This window comes from Astatotilapia calliptera, chromosome 8, assembly GCF_964374335.1.
Source record: "Astatotilapia calliptera chromosome 8, fAstCal68.1, whole genome shotgun sequence".
NCBI lineage: Eukaryota > Metazoa > Chordata > Actinopteri > Cichliformes > Cichlidae > Astatotilapia > Astatotilapia calliptera.
The window spans coordinates 12,732,668-12,758,877 of record NC_137429.1 but is presented as its reverse complement, the minus strand read 5'-3'; the positions used below and the strand labels follow the sequence as shown (position 1 = coordinate 12,758,877).

Here is a 26,210-nt window from a genome sequence, read left to right as displayed (position 1 = left end):
TTTTTATGCTTTGCAGTGTAATTGTTGAATAAATCCAGGTGTAACGTCGAGAGTGTCATTTGCACATAGCTGTGCTTTGATTCTGGGTGATGTTTCAGGCCCATCTTGTTAATATCTGTGATGTTTGTAACTGTGACATCTTTATTGTTGTGGTTCTGTTTATCTGAAAGCTGCCCAAAGGGGCAAATTGAATTTCTGGATTATAAATGTTACTGCTACTACATGTATATGGCATCACTAACATTTGTGTTGTGATAACATTTAAAACAAGGGTATCAAACTTAAGGCCGGGGCCCAGATTTTTTGACTTTTAAGTGTATTTTCATAAAATTAATTACTATTATTAGTTGCTCTCAACTAAGGTACCTCTAATTTAGTGTTTCATAAACACAAATAAGTTTGGACACTTATTTTGTTGCTGATAGTGACAGTGTGACGCAAACAACAGAATTTGCTGAGAAACAAGGGTTGAAGATGGAGATTTCAAACTGTCAAACTGTGCATATCCTAGATTATTATTAAATGTGGTGTATAGGGCCCAGAGTTCTGTGTTAGGTCCTGTGCACATCTCTGAAGAATGTTTCCAGCATCCTGTTGAATCTTTACTATGACAAATTAAAACAGTTCTCAAGGCAAAATGAACATGTGAGTGTAATACGTATTACCCAAGGCAACAAGTTAGTTTTGTTAAGCTTTTTTTAATGTTAGGGGAACACAAAATAAGCTATTAATAGTGTCTTTACACATTGTAATTAATTTAGAGTACAATTAGTAACCGTTTTGCAGCAATAATAATAATAATAATAATAATAATAACAACAACAATGATATCTCTTTACTAAAGAGATGTGTTAAGGCCTGTGATGAGATTTGAGGAGCAACTCAAGATGATCAAGTAGCGACACCTTGTGTTCAATCCTTCTAATTACACAAAGACGTTTCTAGATGGCAATATAAAATGATTCCCTAAAATAGCACATAGTACCAAGAAAAATAAATAAGCATTGCATTTTTATTCATACAATCAAAAATCATCTCAACCTTTTGAATAATTAGCAGCTGAACGAAGATAAGCACATGCTGTTTACATACGGCTGGGTAATTCCTGTGGGGATTTTATGTGATATGCCTACTGTAGGACTAATGTTTACATTCTTGATGCTGTAGAAACTGCAGGAGGTGGCTGCCTTTACTAAACCAATAAGTGCTTCTGCAGCAAAATAGTCTCTCATTTACTTTCCCTCTTAGAAAGACAGACGGAGGTCCAGAGTAACATGATGAAAATGCGACAAAATGTGGTGGAATAAAGTGAAACATGTCATTCGTGTGGAAACTGGAATACCTTAAAATGACTAAAGCACAGGCTCTAACTCAAAACAGAAATATGTGTGCATTTTATTCTCAGCATTATCAGCAATCCACTTTCTAAATAACTGCTAAACATTTACCCAGGCTTAATCTATATTATTTCCGTCTGAATAGTGACTTATTTAATTTCTTCTTTGAGATTTTTTTTATCTGCCTTCCTTGCTTTTCTCTCACTTGTTTACTTTCTCCCTTGTTAATCCTTCTTTGCCTTTACAAAAAACACTCCAGTCACATCATCAACCCCCACCCTCATATCCTGAGTCAGTGTGTAAACCTCCAGTCGGATCAGAGTGTATCCACTCTCCTTCAAACCAGTACAGACCTGGGCCTCATTCAGCGGGACCACTGGGATCCTCACCCCAGGCCCCGCAAAATAATAACTCTCCCCGAGGGCTCCGATGAGCATGAGGTGACCACCAGGGCGCAGGAGCTTCCCGATGTGGCCAAGGGCCCTGGTGAAGGCAGCGAGGTCAGGGCTGACACTCTCCAGGCAGAAGCAGGACACCAGACAGTCGGCCCCTGCCAAAGGAAGGGCGTCAGGAGCCAGGGGCTGAGAGCAGTGCACGTCAATGGGGAGGATGTCCGCGACGACCTGACGTAACTTTGCAGCTTTCTCAGTCCACGCTGAGGGCCTGTTTGAGTGAATCATCAAACTGTATAAAACAGCTCTTTCAGACTGGCACCATATTCTAATCAGTGCATGATTTTTTATCATTATCATTAAACTGGCAATATTATATTCTAACTTAGACACTTTTTTCTTGTCTTATTATTAAGAAGAATGCTCCATGATAGAACCCAAAATAAATTGTTATGACACAGAAGGCAACTTCATTCTGAGGACTGTGCAAGAAAAGAGTGTTGCTTCAAGAAAATCAACAAGAAAGAGGAAAATATGTGATCTTGTTTTTCTTTCTCTCTGTCTTTGGTTAGCCATACAAAATACCAGGTATCTAACGTTCACTGAATCTTAGTAACCATCATTTTAAGCTGTACCAAGTCTTTAGCTATAGTTCAAAGTGATCTTTTCCATACCGTCGTCCCTCCAGTTTGCAGACGTGCTGTAGGTATGGTGTCCAGTCAAGACTGCATTGTCCCTCATCCTGCAGCCAGCGCCTCAGCTCCTGCCGGTTCACCTCCAGGAAGTCTGTCAGGAGCACTTTACTAAAAACCTCACAGCCACTCATCACCTGGTACAAGGTGGGACCTGAACCTATGTCCACGAGGAGCTCACCACTCATATCACCTGGGAAGAGGGGAGAAAAAAAGAGCAAAGTGAGATCATGAAGGAAAGTTTTCTTGGTTAAAACATTATCTTATTAGATGTAAAGATCCTGACACTGAATCACTCAGTAAAATAAAAGTGATCATTCATTAAGTAACCTTATAGGAAAAGAAAAAGAGGTTTAGTTGCCTTTTTAAAAATTACTATTTTTATTAGGGACAAGCTCTTCAGCAGTGCTTGGACCCACCCAAGGCTCTATTTGTTTTCTGCTACAAACTAGGATTAATGTGCAATAATAACAGTGTGCAATACACATACACTTATTCTTCTTAATATACTGTGTTGTGTTGTTCGTTGCGTTGTGATCTGTCATATCGTGTCGTGTTGTGTTATATGTAGTGCCGACGTAGGACAGTTTTCCAATTTCATTGTACTACTGTACTATGTATGACTGTGCAATGACAATAAAGAGTTATCTTATCTTATCTTAGGAGAAGGAAAAATGGGGAGATGAAGAAGCAAATGAGTGATGAAGCAAATTTTTATTGCATTTCAGAAACAAAATACGCCAGAACCTCCTTACCTTCAGTAAAAGCTCTGTGCAGGCATGCCAGTTTCCACGGCACAATACTGTCTTTTCTTGTGAAGTCAGCCCGTGGTGGAGTGTAGTTGTACTGTAGATACGCAGCAGGATCAAATCTCCGGTAGCAGGCTTTCATGGCTGCCACTCCATTCTCTCTTCCTTTTTCTTCCATCATCCTGCTTTCTCTGCTGCGATACCTTGCACGTCTGTTTTGGCTGGTCAGTCTTCAGGTAAGCTGCTGAGACCCCTTGAGCTGAATTATATACTTGTGTCTGTGTGTCTCTGTGTGGGTGTATCTGTGGTATTATGCGTGTGCTTTTGCTTTGGGCTACTCTGAGTTTCATGGACAGAGATAGAGATCCTCTTTTTTTAGTCGATGCTGCCTGATAGCATTTGTTCTGTTCACTTTCCCTGCCCTAAGGCACTGATACCATCAGATCAGGGGGCTTCCTCCAACACTAGACCCAATAATGGACTCCTCATATGGCTTTTAGCTCCTTCACCCACCTTTCAAAAGCCTCTCATATCTACACAATCATTCCAAAGGGCCTTTTGGAGTTAAATGGCACTGAGCAGGTTTGTTCTTAGGCAACCCCTTTCGAAAATACAAACAGGTCTGTCTCAAAGACAAACAAGTTTGTCTCTGTCTTCGTTGGCCATTTCGCTTTGTGATTTTTGTACTGAGCTGCAGAGATAAGAAATATCAAGTGGTTGCAAAGTAAAGGCGGGGAAGACTGCCTCTTTACGTATGCCTCACATAGGAAGTCAAAGATTTAAAAAGAAGTTTGAAACTTGTAAAGTCTTTCACTGACACTCACAAAAAAAGGAGAATGCAAAGATTGTTGTCTTGCTAACAATCTTAGCAAGACAAACAATCTTACGGTTTTTAAAATAAAGCTTTAAAAAATATAATTACAATATAATATATATATAATATAAATATAATTACAATGCTCTTGAAATATTTTTATATATACACTCAAACAGAAAATCTTTCTCTTGCTCACCTCAAAGCATTCCTCTGTCCCCTGAGTGTCCACAGAAATTTCACACTCTGGAGACTGTAACACACATTGAGACAATTTGGATTGTTATTAGTTCAAAATATGTAAATAGTTGTGAAGCTCTGCTATTATCGTTAGGTTGAGTCTAACACATGTAAGAGCCCCATTTTAATAAAGCTAATTAGGTTTGTGGGTATTAATCAGCAGTGTAATGAAAGATTTATTTAATAAATACTTTGCAATTTAATCCTTTAAATTTAAATTCATTAGAATATGTAAATGGTTAATTATGACTGAGAAAAGAAAGAAAATACTGATACTGTCTGAAAAGAAAACGACAAAGACAGATGCATTCAACATTTATCTGTGATCAGCATTGTTTAAGACAAACAACAATCACAATGTATAAAATCCAGGTGAAATTCCAGTACCAACCAGAAAAAACAATGCAAAGGTATCAGATGCATCAGGGCTGCTAAATCACACACAATCCACAACAATATAAAAACCACCGGGACTGGAAATATAAAAATATGTTTCCACTAAAGTTATCAGACATAATAATATATAAAATGCACATTAAACATTCTGTAACTAAGTTTCTACTACTTAAAAAAATAAACAAATACTCTGAAAACAGATATCAATGGGAGAGAAAATCCTGCTGGATATGTACAGGGAGTGCAGAATTATTAGGCAAGTTGTATTTTTGAGGAATAATTTTATTATTGAACAACAACCATGTTCTCAATGAACCCAGAAAACTCATTAATACCAAAGCTAAATGTTTTTGGAAGTAGTTTTTAGTTTGTTTTTAGTTTTAGCTATTTTAGGGGGATATCTGTGTGTGCAGGTGACTATTACTGTGCATAATTATTAGGCAACTTAACAAAAAACAAATATATACCCATTTCAATTATTTATTTTTACCAGTGACACCAATATAACATCTCCACATTCACAAATATACGTTTCTGACATTCAAAAACAAAACAAAAACAAATCAGCGACCAATATAGCCACCTTTCTTTGCAAGGACACTCAAAAGCCTGCCATCCATGGATTCTGTCAGTGTTTTGATCTGTTCACCATCAACATTGCGTGCAGCAGCAACCACAGCCTCCCAGACACTGTTCAGAGAGGTGTACTGTTTTCCCTCCTTGTAAATCTCACATTTGATGATGGACCACAGGTTCTCAATGGGTTCAGATCAGGTGAACAAGGTGGCCATGTCATTAGTTTTTCTTCTTTTATACCCTTTCTTGCCAGCCACGCTGTGGAGTACTTGGACGTGTGTGATGGAGCATTGTCCTGCATGAAAATCATGTTTTTCTTGAAGGATGCAGACTTCTTCCTGTACCACTGCTTGAAGAAGGTGTCTTCCAGAAACTGGCAGTAGGACTGGGAGTTGAGCTCGACTCCATCCTCAACCCGAAAAGGCCCCACAAGCTCATCTTTGATGATACCAGCCCAAACCAGTACTCCACCTCCACCTTGCTGGCGTCTGAGTCGGACTGGAGCTCTCTGCCCTTTACCAATCCAGCCACGGGCCCATCCATCTGGCCCATCAAGACTCACTCTCATTTCATCAGTCCATAAAACCTTAGAAAAACCAGTCTTGAGATATTTCTTGGCCCAGTCTTGACGTTTCAGCTTGTGTGTCTTGTTCAGTGGTGGTCGTCTTTCAGTCTTTCTTACCTTGGCCATGTCTCTGAGTATTGCACACCTTGTGCTTTTGGGCACTCCAGTGATGTTGCAGCTCTGAAATATGGCCAAACTGGTGGCAAGTGGCATCTTGGCAGCTGCACGCTTGACTTTTCTCAGTTCATGGGCAGTTATTTTGCGCCTTGGTTTTTCCACACGTTTCTTGCGACCCTGTTGACTATTTTGAATGAAACGCTCGATTGTTCGATGATCACGCTTCAGAAGCTTTGCAATTTTGAGACTGCTGCATCCCTCTGCAAGATATCTCACTATTTTTGACTTTTCTGAGCCTGTCAAGTCCTTCTTTTGACCCATTTTGCCAAAGGAAAGGACGTTGCCTAATAATTATGCACACCTGATATAGGGTGTTGATGTCATTAGACCACACCCCTTCTCATTACAGAGATGCACATCACCTGATATGCTTAATTGGTAGTAGGCTTTCGAGCCTATACAGCTTGGAGTAAGACAACATGCATGAAGAGGATGATGTGGACAAAATACTCATTTGCCTAATAATTCTGCACTCCCTGTATGTACTGGTATGACTGGGTAATGTGTTAAGACATTTTAAGGAAATGAAAATGATCATCCTACAGTGGCTAAGTTAAAAGATAGCTTGAAAACCAAAGTGAAAAAAAAAGATGTACCAGGCTTTTTTTATGCCAAAGTTTCAGCAGCAATCAAAAATGGTTTACAGTTTGTTTGTCGTCTAGATGTTTATTTGCATGTCTGACACTCCTGGATGGTCTGAGGTGCAACCTGTTGGGGTCAGACAGACGGAAACATAAAGTTGATGCTACACTGATCACTGATTAAAATGTGTTCTTTAATTTTTTTTTGACCAGTGTTTATTCCCTAACACCACTGTATATGTCTGTATAAGTTTTGGAGGAGAGGGTCTTATTGCTTTGTATTCTGAACATGACAAGATTCAACCATATCAGTGTGCACTTTTACTCGGGCTATACTCAATGTTTAGAGGTAAATGTGAATATCGGTACACTGCTCACAGTTCAAATAAAAACACGTTGATGTTATGCAGGTATAATGTGCAGTCTGCTCAAAACTGTTAAATATTTCACGATGCTAACACTTCTAACAAGAACTGAAGACAAAGTACACCTGAGGTTGATATACCCTAGTAGTTATCAAGAGGGCGACGTGAATGTGTATGTCCTAATAATTCCATGAAATCGTTGTGGAGAACACAAAAATAGTTAAAAAAGAGTTAAAAAGAGCCAAAAATAAACAGAATTAAAATGTTGCACCACCCACTCGCACAGACATGTTTGTGGATTAGTGCAGGCAGGAGTACGGTAAGGGTCAGTTCCTTCCCCTGAGTCAGATAGACAGATAATAGAGCAAAGGAGAGGAGGAACATGGAAGAACAGATAAAAGGGATAAAACAGACAACAGAGAAAAGAACAGGTCAGGTATAATGGAATAATACACACTTAGCCAGAACAACAGGAGTCAATTTAGTTATCTATAGTCCCAGGGGCAGTGGGGGTTCAACAGTGTGAGTCAAGTCTCCTCTGGGTTACTCTATTTTGTTGAAGCACAATAGTGTAATTACAAAAATACAAAAGCAAAATAAATTCATGTTTTGATATTTTTTTAACTATATGGAGTAACTGAAATATAGGTGACAAGGTAATTATAGAAGTGCAGGACATGATTTCAGCATCCACCACTTCCAGTTACTTTTAAATTGACTAAATGAGAATAATACAGGACGCATTTAATGAAAAATATTTTCGTTTCAAACTGCGGTGGCCCTCTGTATCATTACAAGTCCTAATGTGAGGTTATGGGTTGGAAAAGCATTTAGAATATATAGATTCCTTAAGTCACCATCAACACACAAGTCAGGATTTTTATTAAACAACACAATTTATTTTTGATGATCTATCTTTTGTTTTACTAGAAACTCTTACCTATTCATCACCCCTTACCTCTGGTGCTCCTCCACCAATGTCACTGGAGTAGAGCACTGTCAGTATTACAGTAGTGACTAACAGCATTGTACGACAGCATGACTGTCGGGTGGCAGGGGTTTATTTTGAAAAGTGAAAAAAATTACCGTCTTCCGTTCTTCTTCCGCATTTCGCCGGCCGGCCTGACGTCATCTCCTACCACTTCACAGCCAATGTACAAGGCGTCGGTTTTTATTTTTAAATATCAGACTACAGAGTGAGAGTTATTAGTTTATTGTAGTTATCAGTATAATATCTTTAACGAATATTTTTTAAACGAAGCGAAACGCTCCGTGTTCATTCTCTTTGCTGTAAGCTGCAGCAAAAGTTTCATCACTTAGGGGAGGAGCCGTGTCCGTCTGTGTTCAGAGCACTGCTGTGATAAATGAAGGAATCAAAGCTTAAAGAAGAAGAAGGTGAACAAGAATTAACAGAAGACAGGGGCTGGTTAGCACGCAGGACAACATATACCGGGACTTCAGGAGGTTAAGTAAGAAGAAACATCTTAATATGCATGGAGCAGGAGGTTTATTTATATTTTGACTGTGCACGTGGATGCAAGCAATCAGGTTTCATGTTGCTATGCAAGAAGACGTCTTAGGTGGATGGAAAAAGTTGATGTATTTGTCCTACTGGTGTTTCTGTCTCTATTAAAGACCATAAAAATGACCATGCTGCTGCTGAGGCTCACCCTGTGTTCAAAGATCCCCCCGGATTCACCAAGACACTTAAGCCAGCTGCTCTCCAGAAAACCGACACAAGGCAAGTAATCCAGTGCTTTATGTGCCTTAACCAAATTTCCCCTTGTGGGACAGTTAAAGGAATAGATTATTCTATGTGTTAAGATAATATTGTGGCAGTCTGGGCTGTATCAAAAAAGTTATTTCTGGTATTTGCCCCCCAAAAAAACCAAAACAAATTTAAACTTGTGTCTTGATGGCCTGTAATCTGTCAAACATATGTGAAACATATTTATCTCTAATGAATGATGAAAAGCATTTTGAGCCAGAAAGAACATTTTTGTCTCAATATAGAAGCCTCAAATGGTTTTTGGCAAAGTCACTTTTATATATCCTTTATTTTTGGAGGGTAAAATGTGTAAATTGACATATAAAATGTATTTTTTCAATGGAAATCCATCCATGAAAACAGGGCAAATGACATCAGATATACCATCACAGTGCTATAAAGATATTTTAAGTGACCAAAAAGGACTGTATTGATTATAATGTAGGTACAATAACACAGAGTCATGGAAAAAAAACTTGTATAACAAATAGTTTTCCTCGTTTTATTTATAACCCCTCTGTAAAACCTGTTGACTGTCTGTTTACCAATATAAGCAAAGCTGTTACACATAGAAAACACACAGAAACATTAAAAATCTCTTTTTGGCAGTCGAACACCAGCAAGTAAATGTAATATGTCAATTGCTTTATTAATCCCAGGACAGAAACTTTTTGATATGTGGTAAATCACTTCAAAATAATAATTCTTCATGCAAATCTTTTTTCCCAGAGGACTGTCTAAGAATTGGTTATGAAAACAGACATTTTAAAGACAATAACTATATATTGTGACTGTTGTTTCGGTTAATCATCACACATATAGACCAGCGATTGATCCAGAATTAAACAAATAATCACAAATGAAATGATAATTAAAGTGATCTTAGCAAGCTAAAAAGTTTTTATAGTGTATTGGTCACATGCTCAAACATTAAACGATTTGATTTTGTAGGTCAGGGCAGTTTCTGACCTGCTCTACTCTGTAAAAGATGTCACCGACTGCTCTCTTTCTCCTTGTTTTTTCCCCCCTCCTTTTTCTTTCTTTTTTTTTTTTTTTTGGTGCGCTCTCTCTGTCCACAGAGATGTGTAATGTCAGCACAGGCTTTCTCTGAGTGTCCTGCTGATGTGGCAGTTTGCAGGCTGTGATTATCTGTTTCCCAGGTTGCAAATGGATGTGTGGAAGGGCCTCACACTGTTTGCTTCATTCATGTAATCAATGAAACGGAAACCCAGCAAAAAAAAAAAAAAATGGTTGTTTGAAGTGGTCAGTTAAAGGAAAAATATTTACCCAGATAGTGTTACATCAGCAAATGTGGAAGGGAGACATTTTTAAACTACAATAAGTAAAGAGATGTACACTCACTTACCACATATTTGTTACACCGTGCTTGTACTGAGTTGGACTCCTTACCTTCAGATCTGCCTTAATTCTTTGTGGCATAGATAGCATCATGCAATTGCTGCAGATTTGTCCGCTCCACATTCATGATGCCCTTCTGCATGCCTTGGTTGTGACAAATATTTATTTGTATTACTGTTGCCTTCCTTTCAGCTCAAAACTGTCTGGATATTCTGCTGTGATCTCTGACATTAACAGGGGATTTTTTTCCCCAGGGAACTCGCCACTCACCGGATATTTTCTCTTTTTCTGACCATTCTCTGTCAACTAGATCAGCAGTTTTTGAAATACCCAAACCAGCTCATCCATCGCCAACAACTATGCAACATTGAAAGCCACTTAAATCACCTAATATTCACTTTAAACTCCAGCAGGTCATCATGACCATGTCTACATGCCTAAATGCATTTAGTTGCTGCCATGTGACTGGCTGATTAGGTAACTGCATTTTGCTAGCTGTACCTCGCAAAGTGAATGCTGAGTGAATGTAATCAGGCATTATGAGATCATCTTAGTATTTAGTCTAGTGGGCAGCATCATGAACATTATGTTAGCAGCTGGCTCTTATTAAGCACAGTACTGAAAAGTTAAGTGTGATTAATAAGCAGAAAAATATCTTCCAGGTGGCCAGGGCAGGGCTCATAGCAGCTCCTTCGCACACCGCAGTGAGCTGCGTCAGGCCAAGAGGATCGTAGTTAAGCTCGGCAGTGCCGTCGTTACACGTGGAGATGAGTGTGGCTTGGCTCTTGGGAGGCTGGCCTCGATTGTGGAGCAGGTGAAAAAACAAATAAAATGATGCACTCTATACATTTTATAGATTATTGTGTAGAAAATTCTTGACACGGGGGTAAAAATCAGGTAACACAAGCTTTGACCTAACTGTTTTAAAATTCAGTGACGTGGAAACCAATCTGTGGGTTTTCATGATGTTTCCCATCTACTGATGATGTTTTAATGTCCCTTTTTCCTTTGATTCAACTCATTTTCTATCTCTCTGTAGACACATGTACTGTAGTACTTGCTACAGATAGTACAAAATGGACATTTATCACCAAGTTACAGAATGTATGGGTTCATAATTGGTTAAAACTGAGCTTTAAATCAAAATCATTAGTGAGCCTGAAGAGGAAGAAAATAGCCCCAGCAGTGAAACTAAATGGGTCCGTTGTTGCGCAGGTGGCTATGTTGCAGAATCAAGGCAGGGAGATGATGATTGTCACCAGTGGAGCTGTGGCCTTCGGCAAGCAAAGACTGAGACATGAGATCCTGCTGTCCCAGAGTGTTCGGCAGGCGCTCCACTCTGGACACAGTCAACTCAATGACATGGTGAGAAAAGATGGGAACTTAGGGTATCTCAGAAAATAAAGATGCTGATGTTAGCTGAAAACTTTGCCACTTTGCTGACAAGGTAAGTCAAATCTTCACCAAATGCTTTAGATTTTCTTCTGTGTGAAAATACAATGAAATATAATCCCACAATAATTTCTATTATTTTGAAGCTCATTGTTTACAGTTAATTAAAACTTTGTTTATGCTATGGTGCTTTATCAGACAGTTCACTTGAACAAACACGTGCACTTCAGTGCAAATACTATCATATGTTGCACTAGCTTACATTTATTCTTCTTTGTGTATAGAGTGTGTAGGTCACACTTTTCTGTCTAGCTTATAAATTGCACTTGGTCGGTGTGGTGTAATTTGTCTTTGTGTTTGTTTGTGTTTCAGTCTTTGCCGGTGCTGGAGGCCCGAGCCTGTGCTGCAGCTGGACAGAGCGGTCTGATGGCCTTGTATGAAGCCATGTTCACCCAGTACAGCACTTGTACAGCACAGGTGCTTTGCAAAATTCTTGCTTAATTAATTACTACTGCTTAAATTTTCCCCTCACTACATTTTCTGATTTTGTGCCGTCAGGTCCTGGTGACAAATCTGGATTTCCACGATGACCAAAAGAGGCAGAACCTGAACAGCACACTGCGGGAGCTGCTGCACATGAACATCGTGCCAATCATCAACACCAATGATGCTGTGGTGCCCCCTCCGGAGCCCAACAGCGACCTGCAGGGGGTAAATGTGGGTACAGGCAGCATGGGGGCACCGCTGGTTGTAGTGATGGTGGCAGCAGGGGTGGCAGACGGTGTTTATGATTTATTTTTATTTTTTTAACATCCACTATTCATTAACTACAACATTTTCTATCTTACACACACGCACGCACGCTGAAACACCTCTGCCACCCCCACCTTACCTTGTCAGCTCTGCAATCAACCATAAAGGCATGTGTATGCAGGGAGGGGATAGACAGCAGTGCATGTGATCACCGGGCATCCTGTGAGGATAACTTACCTCTTTTTATCAGATTATTTAGCTTCACTTTCTACTGCGTTGTATTTGTATTATTAATATTACTAATTATTGACTTAGGCAGCTAGAAGACTACTACTTATAAGTCAGTGGTATAACTTTAGGTTTTCTTTAATTAACAGAAAACAGTTGTTTTCGGGAAAAAAAACTTTCTAGCAAAATCGATATTTTAATAAAAATAACTACCTATTTTATGTAATTTATCTGCTCAAATTTATGCCGTGGTGAGAAATCTACACTGTATGTATGTCACAACTACAAATCTTACATTGTAACCTGGCGTGCACCTCCCTAGTAATCACAATGTTTGGCCTGTTCAGTGCTTTTTTTCGTTACATTTTCGCTGCAGTTTTTGAATTTATCAGTGAGAAAATAACAATCATTACCTCAGTGTAAGGAATAATAATCTTAGCATCAATGTAAGGACACTAATTTTCTGGTGGGAGATTTCCAAAATCTCTACAAAGATTCATCTCCAATGTCTAAATCAGCTATTAGAGTGGCCACACCTACTTTTGTATCGTTTAACTTTAGGTTGTCCTGAAAGGAGTCAGTGTTAACTTCACAGTTCTGTCCAAATGCAGTCACATCTGATGGGGAAAAAAAACAACAAAAAAGGCCAAACCTCAAGCATCAAAAAGCTCTTCACAAGCTTATCTCTGAGTTGATCAGCTCTGTTTAACATTTTCCAGATGTTGCTGCCAACAGTGTTGCAGAGTCATATGTATTAACATATTTGTGTTTCAGTTTATCTGCTTAGTTCTGTCTTTAAAAAATAAGCTCATGGGTTACTCTCTGCTGCCGCTTTTCTGCCTTCAGGAGCTTACATGAGCAATTTTCTGTTTCTGCAGGTGATCAGCATTAAGGACAACGACAGCCTGGCAGCACGGCTAGCTGTAGAGATGAAGGCTGACCTGCTCATCGCACTCTCTGATGTGGAGGGTATGTGTGTCACTGCAACAACACTCTGGGTCAGCTGTTAGGTAACAACACCATCTGTCTGGTCACTTTGCTGACGGGGGGAAAAAACATCCCTCTCAGGGTCAATGGAGAGCCATATGAGAAAGACAAACACACACCTTCTGCCTTCGTGTTTGAAACTAATGCTGATGGAGCTGACACATGGCGTCCATGCACACACAGAATCACGGCTGCAGTCATTCAGCATCATCTGGATGGCTTTTAGAATATTAAATAAAACAAAACTTCAGCAGAGAAGAGTGATCATAGTAAATTATCATATGATTATGCACAATAAAAGGGTACTATCCAGGATTTTCCTTTTAAAGAGGTTGACTTATGCAAAAATAGTACCTTTCAATCATCACATAGGGCTTTCTTATCAACAGAGATCTTGCAGTTTCTTTCTATATCTGTATTATTACGTGTTTGGGATGTTTCTGAGGATATAACCTTTGCTTTGTTGTTGCTAACTAAACTATATTCACCAGCTTTGTTTATGGCTTTAGTAACATTAGCAATAAAATGGATGTGGGAACAATTTAGGCTGATGTGTAAATGCTGGTTATTTTCATCTCAAACAAATAAGTCATATGCGTAATGGTCATATTGTAGGACTATACAACAGCCCCCCTGGAACAGATGATGCCAAGCTCATTGACATCTTCTACCCTGGAGACCAGCAGTCCATCACCTATGGTACAAAGTCTAGAGTTGGGATCGGAGGCATGGAGGCCAAGGTTGGTGAAGTTGCCCATCAAGTCATTACAATAAGGAAAAGTTCAGGTTTTTCCTGTACATTTCTTTTTTTTTGCATCAGTTTTCTACAGAAAATTCTTTTACATAAACCTAAATGAGAAATACAAGCGACCAACAAAACTCAGGGCAGATATCACAGACTGGGGGAAAAATCCTTAAAGTATGAGCGGTGATATATAAAATAAGATGAACAACAAGAGGTCAGATTGTGCTTGTTATTACATGTAACGTGTTGGGATGACCCAACTCTCAGATGGTGTCTTCCAATATGATAATGTTTGCATGTCATATTGGACACGATAAAAGATTGTACGTTTGATTGGACTGAGTATTAAAATTAAGTAAATCTTATACAATTTTTTTTTTTAAATCTCTGCTTGGCTGCAGGTCAAAGCTGCCCTTTGGGCCTTGCACGGTGGCACCTCAGTGGTTATTGCAAATGGCACCAACCCCAAAGTAACAGGCCATGTCATCACTGACATTGTGGAAGGCAAGAAAGTAGGAACCTTCTTCTCTGAATTTAAACCTGCCGGTGAGTTTACCTGAGCTGAATAAATTTTTTTTATTGCTGTAAAACTGCATCTGCAGGCTCTGATGTTTAATTCTGTCCTGACTCTCCTTCAGGCCCATCTGTGGAGGAACAGACAGAAATGGCGCGCCGTTCTGGAAGAGCCCTTGCATCTCTGCATCCAGACCAGGTGACACATGTTTTTAGATAAAGGACTCGGGCAATATCTTTTATAAACATTTAAAAATGTAAACAGCTCTTTGGGTGCTTTATCACTTAAAGAGAAAAACTGAATTATTTTGTTTACTTGTCAGAGGAGTGAGATCATCTGCCATCTAGCAGATCTGCTGACTGAAAGGAAGGAAGAGATTTTGGCTGCAAACAAGATGGATATGGACCTGGCTGTCAGTGCAGGTAACAGGACACCACATCAAGTCTGTCTGGTTTTTGAAATATAAACTAGACTTGCAGAGACATTTTCTTTGTTTGATGTTTTATGTTGGTATTGTAGTGCTAGTGCTTTCACATTCTCTTAAAAAAATAAGGATAATAAATTCATGTGCCATGTATGTAACTGATTTCCAGACTTCAGCAGCTTTTGCATGTATGTTGCTACAATAACTTCAACATTGAACCTAAGGGATAACATTCTCATGTGTTGCCACCAGAGGGCGACTTTCCCTTTCTCTACATATGAGTTTTATACCTCACTACCTGCTATCAAAGTGTAACTCTGCTATGCCTTCTTTCTGTAGGCCATTTGCCTCCAGCCATGCTGAAGCGTCTCAGTCTGTCACCGGCCAAACTTAACAGCTTGGCAGTAGGTCTCCGCCAGATAGCCACGGCCGCCCAGGACAGTGTGGGTCGAGTGCTGCGCAGGACCAGAGTGGCTCATAATTTAGAGCTGGAGCAGATTACTGTACCCATCGGGTTGCTTCTGGTCATATTTGAGGCCCGACCCGACTGCTTGCCGCAGGTATTGCTGCAGAAGAACTTAAATCTTAACAAAAACATATAAAACACTTGAACATTGTTGACAAAAATTACATATGGGACAATATCAAGACAAGGCTGATATTTGACCTCTTAATGTCCTTGTATTTCATCACACACATGTATTAGACTGGGATAAAACTAAAATGTTAGAGGTAGGCGCGGAGGGCTACGGGCTAAGCTAAAGCTAACACCACACCGGCTGCCTTTACCCAGTATTTTTCTCGCCAATGTCCGTTCTCTGGCAAACAAAATGATTGATTGATTGATTGATTGAATCTTTATTTTGAACATGTTGAAAAAGTATAAAAAAAAAAAAATAGAATTAAAAGAGACAAATGAACAAAGCAAACAAAAGGAAAACGAGCAACCACAACTCCAAATAACGTCCATGTTCAAAAAGGAGCAGGAAGAAGCATAAGCTTATTTAATCCCACCCCTTTTCCACTATCTAGTATCAATAGACTACAGAAATACCTCCTTGTAATTACATTATATGTTATGTGTAATTTTTTTTTTTTTTTTTAATATATACACATATATGTTTCTATCTATCCATACCTACGTATATACACACATACGCACATATACACATTTTCAATAACCCCATTAACACCTGAAGGATACACAACCTACAATTTTTTATATATATATATATATATATATATATATATATATATATATATATATATATATATATATATATATATATATATATACACACACACACACCCATACCAACAAACCCGTGCATGCGCACACACATGAAAATATTAGACAAGAACACCCTATCAAATCTCTACCTTTTCCCTGTACCCTGTAAAAACCATATCCTTAAACCGCTTTTTAAACTGCGCCATGCTTGGACATTGCTTCATATCTTTACTTAGTCTGTTCCACAGCTTCACTCCACACACAGAGATGCATAAACTTTTTAATGTTGTACGGATACGAGGATGTTTTAAATTTAATTCCCCCCTCAAATTGTATCCCCGTTCCCTTTTAGAAAACATTTTTAGAATATTGTCAGGAAGCAGGTTATTTATTGCTTTATATATAATTTGTGCTGTGAGAAAATGAACCAGATCTGTGAATTTTAGAATTTTTGATTTTAAGAATAGTGGATTTGTATGATCTCTGTAACCAGTTTTATGGATTATCCTTATGGCCCTTTTTTTTAAATATAAAGATTGATGATAGCGAACATTTGTAAGTATTGCCCCAAACCTCTGCACAGTAATTCAAATACGGTGCAATCAGGGAACAATAGAGAATGTGGAGTGATTTGTGGTCCAGAATGTGTTTTACTTTACTCAAGATTGAGACACTTCTTGAAATTTTGTTATGTATATGATTTATATGAGACTTCCAGTTTAATTTATCATCTATAATCACACCAAGAAACTTATGTTCAAGTACTCTTTCAATTTCCACACCATCTACATGAATCTGCACTTGTGCATTTCTAAGGGAATTCCCAAATAAGATAATTTTAGTTTTACTTAGATTTAGCGATAGTTTGTTCCTGTTAAACCATTTTTTAATTTTGCACATTTCTGAAGTAATTGTATCCAGCAGCTCCTTTAGATTCCCCCCAGAACAAAAAATATTTGTGTCATCTGCAAATAATACTAATTTTAATATATCAGATGCCTTACAAATATCATTTATATAAATAATAAATAATTTAGGACCCAGTACAGAGCCTTGTGGAACACCACAAGCAATGTCCAAGCATGATGAGGAATGGACACCCAGCTTCACAAATTGTTTCCGGTCACTTAAATAATTTTTCACCCATTGCAGTACAACCCCCCTAATCCCATACCGTTCCAGTTTATTAATTAATATGTCATGATTGATTGTGTCGAATGCTTTCTTGAGATCCAGAAATACTCCAGCTGCATACTGTTTCTGATCTATAGCATTCGTAATCTCCTCAATTGATTCGATTAATGCCAGAGATGTTGATCTTTTTGATCTGAATCCATATTGACTGTCAGAGAGTAATTTATATTTATCTAAGAATTTGTCTAATCATTTATTAAACAGGTTTTCTAGGATTTTGGAGAATTGTGGTAGTAAAGAAACAGGCCTGTAATTTGTGAAGTGGCGTCTATCCCCGGTTTTATACAGCGGCACAACTTTAGCTATTTTCATTTTGTTTGGCACTTTTCCCGTCTGAAATGATAAGTTGCAAATATATGTTAGAGGTCCTACAATTCCTTCAATGACCTTCTTGACGATTTTCATGTCAATATCATTACAATCAGTGGATGTTTTATATTTACACATGTGTACAATGTCAATTATTTCTTTTTCCTCCACTGATGTGAGGAACATTGAGTTAGGGTTCCTATCAATCAGGTTTTCACTACATTCTACTGATGGCAGTGACTCAGGAATTTGTTCTGCCAGTTTTGGTCCAATATTTACAAAATAATGATTAAAGCTGTTGACCTTATCAGCAGTGTTTTCCATAATATTGCCATTATCGATAAAGTATTGTGGATAACTTTGTTGTCCAGAATTATTTTTAATGATACCGTTTAAAACATCCCATATTCCTTTCATATTATGTTTATTGTTGTTCAATATTTTACTATAATACTCCTTTCTACATACACGTATAATATTGGTCAACTTATTTTTGTATTTTTTATATTTATTTTCAGCATCTTTTGTTCTTTGTTTTAGGTATTCCCTATAGAGTGTATTTTTCTTTTTACATGCATTTTGTAAACCCTTAGTGAGCCATGGTCTATCTGAATATTTGTGCTTTCTGTTGTATTTTATTGTTGGACAGTTTTTATCGTACAACTCCATGAATATTCTTAAAAATATGCCATATGCAATATCAATATCAGCTTCTTTGTACACCTTGTCCCAGTCCTGATTTAATAGATCGTTCTTAAATGCAGTCATAGTTTCTTCTGTCCTTACACGTCTGTATCTCAGTTGTTCTTCATGCTGATTTCATGCTGGATGAGATACGGCTCTCCATCACTAACAACAGACGGATTATGGACTCAAATGTCATGTTTTTCACCGAAACATGGCTGAACAACAGCTGCCCGGACAATGCTATCGAGTTAGCAGGACGCCACACACACCGAGCCGACAGGCTAGCAGATGACTCCGGCAAGACCAGAGGTGGAGGTTTGTGCATTTATATTAACAATGCTTGGTGCATGAACTCCACTACTACTGAGAGTCACTGCTCACCTAATGCGGAGTTTTTAATGGTCAAATGCAGACCTTATTATCTCCCCAGAGAATTCACTTCGATCATACTCACTGCCGTGTATATACCCCCCGACGCTAATGCTAGGTTGGCCATGAAAGAACTTTCTGCAGCCATTAACAAACACCAGAATAAACACCCCGAGGCTGCTTTTATTGTTGCTGGCGACTTCAACCACACCAATTTAAAGACAGTCCTCCCCAGATTCCACCAACATGTCTCCTGCCACACCAGAGGAGACAAGACTTTAGACCATGTGTATTCCAACCTGGCTGGAGCCTACAAAGCCACACCCCTCCCCCACATTGGACAATCGGACCATCTCTCCCTGTTCCTCACACCACGGTATTCACCACTCATCCAACGTGTGAAACCTGTTGTGAGGACAATTAAAGTGTGGCCAGAGGGGACAGACGCAGTGCTCCAGGACAGATTTAAAAACACAGACTGGAATATGTTCACCCACACAGACCTGGACCAGTACGCCTCATCTGTACTGGATTACATCTCCAAAACCACAGACAGTGTCACCACCCAGAAACGGATCACCATGTACCCCAACCAGAAGCCTTGGATGAACCGGGATGTTCGTCTCCTCCTGAAGGCCCGCAACACCCAAAAACTCCAACCCATCTTGCCTCAATGATTACCGCCCAGTAGCACTCACCCCCATCATCACTAAGTGCTTAGAGCGACTGGTCCTAGCACACTTCAAATCCTGTCTCCCCCCCACCCTGGACCCCCACCAATTCGCATACCGCCGGAACAGGAGCACAGAGGATGCAGTCTCCATCGCAATGCACTCTGTCCTCTCACACCTGGACAACAACAACACCTACGCCAGAATGCTGTTTATAGACTTCAGTTCAGCATTCAATACAATCCACCCCTCACAACTCATCAGGAAACTGACAGACCTGGGTATCAGTTCCCTCATCTGCAAATGGTTACTGGACTTCCTGACCAACCGCCCCCAACATGTCCGGCTGGATAACCGCTGCTCATCTACCATCACAATGAACACCGGTGTACCACAAGGCTGTGTGATGAGCCCTTTCCTCTACTCCCTCTTCACCCACGACTGCAGACCTGCTGATGGTTCCAACACCATCATTAAGTTTGCAGATGACACCACGGTGATTGGCCTCATCAGTGACAACGATGAGGCCGCCTACAGGGAGGAGGTGGATCGTCTGGCTGAGTGGTGCGACACAAACAACCTGCTGCTTAACACCGAGAAGACCAAGGAGCTCATCGTGGACTACAGGAGGAATGCTGACCCACATCCACCCATCCACATTAAGGGGACGACTGTGGAGCGTGTGAGCAGCTTCAAGTTCCTGGGAGTCCACATCTCCGAGGATCTCACCTGGACGACCAACTGCTCCAAGCTGGTCAAGAAGGCTCACCAGCGCCTCTTCTTCTTGAGGACTCTGAGGAAGAACCACCTGTCCTCAGACATCCTGGTGAACTTCTATCGCTGCACCATCGAGAGCATCCTGACCAACTGTATAACAGTCTGGTACGGGAACTGCTCTGCCTCGGACCGGAAGGCGTTGCAGAGGGTCGTGAAAACTGCCCAGCGCATCGCCGGAGCACCACTTCCTGCCATAAAAGACATCTACAGGAAGCGGTGTCTGAAAAGGGCTGGGAAAATCATCAAAGACCCCAGTCACCCATCACATGGACTCTTCACCCTCCTGCCCTCTGGGAGGCGCCACAGGAGCCTCCGGACTAAGACCACCAGGTACCGGAACAGCTTCTTCCCCACAGCTGTCAGACTCCTGAACTCTGCCTCCTGACATCTGACCCACGTTAAACTCATGGACTGAACATACACACACCCACAATGGACAACTGTACCCTCAAACACAATAATAACATGGACTGAACCACCACTCACAACCACTAGCACTTTATATAGCCTCTGTAGAAACTATCTACACCCTCACTTATCTTAACTGCACTACTGTATAGCTCTGTGTAAATAATCATTCTGTACATTCGATAATTTTTAATCCTACAACTGTTTACAACTTGCATAGTTCCCATTTCTGTATAGCTGTATATCCCAGATTCTGTAAAGTTATTTATTTCATATTCTGTATAGTTTTTCATATTTATATCCTGTTCATATCCTGTACATAGCTTGTACTCACTACAGCCTGTACATACTTATAGTTATAGAATATTCACAACATACTTCATACCGTGTACATTATAACATACCATAATAGACCCATTTCTGTAATATACTCACATATCTATATTATTGCTAATATATATTGTAATATATCTATATCACTAAAGCACTTCTGGATGGATGCAAACTGCATTTCGTTGCCCTGTACCTGTGCATGTGCAATGACAATAAAGTTGAATTCTATTCTATTCTATTCTATTAATGGATATGTGGGGAAGTTACTATGAATAGGAGATTAGCATGAATAAATAATAACACCTTGTATTTCTGCAGAACTTACCATAACACATCCTGTGCTTTATATGCTTAGCTAACTTTTTGGTTTCCATTTTTATAAATGTACTTTGTCACTTTCTCGGAACACCTGTAATAACTAGGTATCAACACTGGCAATAGCCAGTGGCAATGCCCTCCTGCTGAAAGGAGGAAAAGAGGCAGCCAACACCAACCATGTCCTCCACCAGCTCACCCAGGAAGCTCTTTCCATGCATGGAGTCAAGGAGGCTGTGCAGATGGTAAAACTGATTTCCTACATATTTATTAAAAAGCAGTGAGAACCTTGTGTCATCTTTATAGCACTTTACAGCACACTCTTCTATCTGATGTGATTCACAAACCCGTATTTCTTCCCAGGTGAGCACCCGTGAGGAAGTGGAGGATCTGTGCCGACTGGATAAGATGATAGACTTGATCGTCCCCCGAGGTTCATCCCAGCTGGTGCGGGACATTCAGCGAGCGGCCAAGGGCATTCCTGTGCTGGGTCACAGCGAGGGAATCTGTCACGTCTATGTGGACTCAGAAGCCAGCATTGACAAAGTCATAAAAATCGGTCAGTTAGAACAGTTCCCCCCCATATAAATGCCTGTCAGTCATAACATGCCAGCGACTGACTAATGCTTTCCTCTTCTAGTGAGAGACTCCAAGTGTGACTATCCAGCTGCATGTAACGCTATGGAAACTCTGCTGATTCACCGGGACATCCTCAGGACCCCTATGTTCGACCAAATTATCGACATGCTCCGCACTGAACGGGTAAAATGCCAAATACACGCATTGATAAATTAAGGAAACCTGCGGCTGACTTTCAATGTTACTCGTTTTTAGATACATCACTAGTCATCCAACAAAATGAAAAAGTTTTTTGTCATAATATATTAAAGTTAGAAATAATTTATTTCTGTCTGATGAGACTAGGTGAAGATTCACGCAGGCCCTCGGTTTGCCTCCTACCTGACATTCAGCCCCTCAGAGGCAAAGTCTATGCGGACAGAGTATGGTGAGCTGGAGTGCTGCATGGAGGTGGTGGACAGCATGCAGGAGGCCGTAGAGCACATACATAAGTATGGCAGCTTTCACACAGACGTTATAATCACGGAAAATGGTAGGTGATGCAATATCTCGCTGTTAGTACTTTGTTCTTGCCTAGTCTCTTTCTCTCTCCCTCTTTTTAAATACATTCTACCAATTTGCTTTTTAATTCCTTTGCCTTGTAGTTTCACAATTCCTGTCACATCTTACCTCACCATGACTGAGTAGGACCTGTCAGTTTGGTCATTCTTTTTTTGTTCCGTGTCTTAATATTCATCAAGTTTTCCTTCTCTCTCTGTTGGATTCAGTCCACCTTACGTCTCACTTTCTGCCATAGCGATTAATGAACAGTGACAAGGTGTTGTCAGGATGAGTGCACATCCTCCCTTTGTGACGCTAGATTGTGGACGGAGCCCATTTAAAATGTAGAGCAGCTGATTAACAGTTTAAAAGACTTCTCATAACTTTGAAACATGCTCAGACACACTTCTGTCTTTGAAGTGAGCCGTCATGCTGTGTGTCCTTAACTCATCTTGAAAGAAGCTATCCTGTGCAGTTTCCAGTGTGTTCTCTCACTTTAAGGCTGTGGTCATTACCATGTGGACAAAACTGATGTCTCATATATTTTACAATTTTCTATTCACATGTGGACACTATTTAGTATCGTTTGAATGGTGGGAGCTTAGTTTTTCAGTAAGGCAAAGAAACTCAGGTTCACGTTCCTTTGAAAATATAAATATTAAAAATATGATGTGCTTTTATTCTGGCAGTCAGAATTAACTTTTAAAAAATAAAGCAAAGTGTTTACTGGTAAGATTTCCACCTTGAGGATGATCTCACATGCAGTAGAGGATGTGTTGCTGCCATCTAGTGACTACAGAAGGAACCTCAGTGAATTCCAGACTAATCAGTTTGTATCAAAGTCGGATATTATCAGAGAAGAAGATTGATAAAAATGGTGAATACGCTGTCTTCATTAACCTGCTTGTAGATATATTTTTGGATGGATGTGCACGGTTCACGTGAATTTCAAAGATTATGTCAGGGGACATACCTTTGTTTTCAGGAAAGCCTTTAAATCAGGGATGGGGGAACTCCAGGCCTCAAGGGCTGGTGTCCTGCAGGTTTTAGATGTGTCCTAGATCCAACACAGCTGATTTAAATGGCTAAATTACCTCCTCAACATGTCTTGAAGTTCTCCAGCGGCCTGGCAATGAAGTAATCATTTGATTCAGGTGTGCTGACACAAGGTGATATTTAAAACCTGCAGGACACCTTGAGCCCTGGAGTTCTCCACCCCTGCTTTAAATGATAGTTTTAGGTTTTATATAAGCTTTCAGTCTCATTCAGTGCATTAATGTGTCAGTTTAGCGCAGTTTCTATTCTCATTTCTTTAAATTAAGCCCCAAAAGTGTTTACAGACACAATAGCACTAATGAGATGTTTTGTTCTGTCAGAGGACACAGCAGAGAAGTTTCTTCAGCAGCTGGACAGCGCCTGTGTTTTCTGGAACGCTAGTTCACGTTTTGCAGATGGCTACCGCTTTGGACTGGGTATGTGGTGGTCTTGTGTTGACATCCTCTGTGTTGTTTTCTCTAAACCTGCCTGAATATTTTTACTCATATTTCACTGATATGTTCTCTTCATGTAGTCCTCATTATTTGCACTCTTTCTGTACTTTTCTCTAGGAGCAGAGGTAGGTATCAGCACGGCTCGTATACATGCCCGAGGCCCTGTAGGCCTGGAGGGCCTGCTCACAACCAAGTGGGTCCTGAGAGGTGATGGACACACAGTAGCCGACTTCTCGGAGCATGGTACCATGAAGTACCTGCATGAAAACCTGCCTGCTGGGCAGCCTTTAGCTGGACAGAGAGACAGCAACTAGGCCAGAGAGTCTGACAGCATTCCTTTGGCCTTATTATTATTATTTTCTCAAGATGATGGTTGACTGTTTTCACTATCTTCAACTTTTGAAGCACATAGCTGCTCAAAACAGCAATGGTTCATTTTATTACTACATTTAAAAAGAGGTTCCTATTTAAGGACTAAGAGTCTGAAAATATTCTACCTCAGCTTAGGTTGGGTAAGTCAATAAGCCCCAATATTAAACTATGCAAAAACCCCAAACGGTGTTTAAACCATGCAAAAAAAAATACTTCACACAGATTGAGATTCGTCATTATTTTCTCATTTGAATTTGCACTGGGAAAACTAATTTTAGTAATGGTATCTTTTAATTAAATTACTTTATTTATTTTTTTAAAGATTTTGGTAGAAAACGATATTAAAACTGTTCATTTATTTACACATCTATTTAATAACTTCAAATTCCTTGCTTGATGTCATTTCTTTTTCCTTTATTTCCTGGTAATATCTCACTTTAATAATGGTTGTCTGACTATTCTCCCACTTTAACCTCCTAGGACCTGGCGTCCACATATGTGGACATCACATTTTGGGTTATTTAGACCAAAATACTCAATTTTGCTCTACATGGGCCTGATATCCACTTACGAGGACATCATACTGCTACTGTTATATCAAAATTTTAAATGAATATCCTCATATGTGGCTCTTATTTTTCTTAAAAACAAAAATAAGGTAAAAAAAAATCTGGTAATTCTTTGTTTTTACATTCATCGGGCCCCAATATGCCCAAATATCAAAGAGAAATTAAAAATGCATGACGTGGAAGAGTTCGGGTCTTAGGAGGTTAAGCTGACAGGTCATATGGTCCCTGTCTCTCTATATGAAAAGTGTGGCTGTATGCTGATTACAGATAACTAGCATGCATCTGTCTGCAGTGACTCTGATTAGCTAACATATGTCTGGTACCAAGAAGCCAGAGCCCCTGTTTAATTACTCTGACAGTAACTGTGCAAACTAAGAATCTTTCTAAGCACACATTAGTAATGGACTCTAAGTACCTTCGCAGTTACACATTACTCTAATAACCTATAAAAAACACTTCATTGCTATAATTGATATATCAAAAAGAACCTCTAGCAGTGTGTTTTAAACAATCACAGAACATGATTTTTCAGTTTGATCAAAAATATCCAAAAATATTTATAACAAAATGCACTTGTTTATCATTAGAAGTTATCCCAACTTTATTATGTGTGGTCATGGATACACATTGCTAATGGCTTCTCTCTAGCCACTACAGTATTACTATGGTAAAATGATCATTTAATTTAAATTTACATTTAATATTGTAACCTCTCAGTGACTAAGGGCTCAGTGGATTACATCGGTTCATTACCCACGAAGTTCACACTGACTGTACTGTAAGTGCTTTCTTTGTTCAAACAATATTTGTACCCCCCGCTTTAATTCTGGGATGAACTTTCTGTATGTTTCTGATATATTGTCTTTTGAAAATACCCGTGACATTATCAGACATGCAGCTTGTAAATGTATTCGTAAAATCTTACCTAATAGGATTAAAAATATGCAATTCTAGGACATCAGAAAATGAGATTTTCTCTGCAATAATGACACTTAAATACACTCCAATTTACATGCATCCATATATTCCCATATTTTTTTATTTATTTGATTATTTTTGCATGTTGTGTTCATTTTTCCATGCTTTGTTGCTTTCCTGCTTGTTCCTTTTGGCGCCCAAAGCTTCTGTCAGAGCGGGAATCGTAATTGACAAGCTGCCTCCTTCAAGCTGGAGGGGAGAATGCGACTGCCTTTAAATTAAGCTTTGTAACATTCCAGCCTCTGAGCTGCTATCAGATGTCTTGCAATGCACACTTAAGGATTAGTTCGGGTTATTTAATAGCAGTATTGTGGAATAAAAAGTTGAAAAAGAA

At 39.5% G+C, this 26,210-nt stretch overlaps 2 protein-coding genes across 3 annotated transcripts; one reads left to right on the top strand and one right to left on the bottom strand.

The window, feature by feature from the left end:
• Positions 1–678: 678 nt before the first annotated feature.
• On the bottom strand, positions 679–3,476 carry pnmt (phenylethanolamine N-methyltransferase). The gene is made up of 3 exons (XM_026177698.2): positions 3,177–3,476; positions 2,404–2,614; positions 679–2,000 (listed from the first exon to the last, which is right to left on the bottom strand). The coding sequence occupies exons 1-3, from the start codon at positions 3,349–3,351 to the stop codon at positions 1,562–1,564; spliced, it is 825 nt and encodes a 274-aa protein (XP_026033483.2). The 5' UTR covers positions 3,352–3,476; the 3' UTR covers positions 679–1,561.
• Positions 3,477–8,212: 4,736 nt separating this feature from the next.
• Positions 8,213–26,210, top strand: aldh18a1 (aldehyde dehydrogenase 18 family, member A1). Of its 2 annotated transcripts, none has more exons than XM_026178630.2 (18): positions 8,213–8,353; positions 8,520–8,625; positions 10,674–10,825; positions 11,227–11,376; positions 11,776–11,880; positions 11,962–12,114; positions 13,263–13,353; positions 13,987–14,111; positions 14,518–14,662; positions 14,755–14,828; positions 14,953–15,052; positions 15,394–15,614; positions 21,456–21,593; positions 21,712–21,907; positions 21,989–22,110; positions 22,273–22,459; positions 23,844–23,939; positions 24,075–26,210. In XM_026178630.2, exons 2-18 carry the CDS (start codon positions 8,529–8,531, stop codon positions 24,269–24,271), a joined length of 2,349 nt encoding a protein of 782 aa, XP_026034415.1. In that variant the 5' UTR covers positions 8,213–8,353; positions 8,520–8,528; the 3' UTR covers positions 24,272–26,210. The 2 variants fall into 2 exon arrangements, with proteins under 2 accessions (XP_026034415.1, XP_026034414.1); XM_026178629.2 differs by having other exon boundaries at positions 11,962–12,120.

Coding starts and splice junctions, on each gene's coding strand:
- pnmt (XM_026177698.2), bottom strand. CDS start 3,351: ATGATGGAAGAAAAAGGAAGAGAGAATGGAGTGGCAGCCATGAAAGCC. Junction 2,615..3,176: donor GCACAGAGCTTTTACTGAAG/GTAAGGAGGTTC, acceptor CCCTCTTCCCAG/GTGATATGAGTGGTGAGCTC. Junction 2,001..2,403: donor TGCAAACTGGAGGGACGACG/GTATGGAAAAGA, acceptor TCACTCAAACAG/GCCCTCAGCGTGGACTGAGA.
- aldh18a1 (XM_026178629.2), top strand. CDS start 8,529: ATGACCATGCTGCTGCTGAGGCTCACCCTGTGTTCAAAGATCCCCCCG. Junction 11,881..11,961: donor ACAGCACTTGTACAGCACAG/GTGCTTTGCAAA, acceptor TTGTGCCGTCAG/GTCCTGGTGACAAATCTGGA. Junction 23,940..24,074: donor TGGCTACCGCTTTGGACTGG/GTATGTGGTGGT, acceptor ACTTTTCTCTAG/GAGCAGAGGTAGGTATCAGC.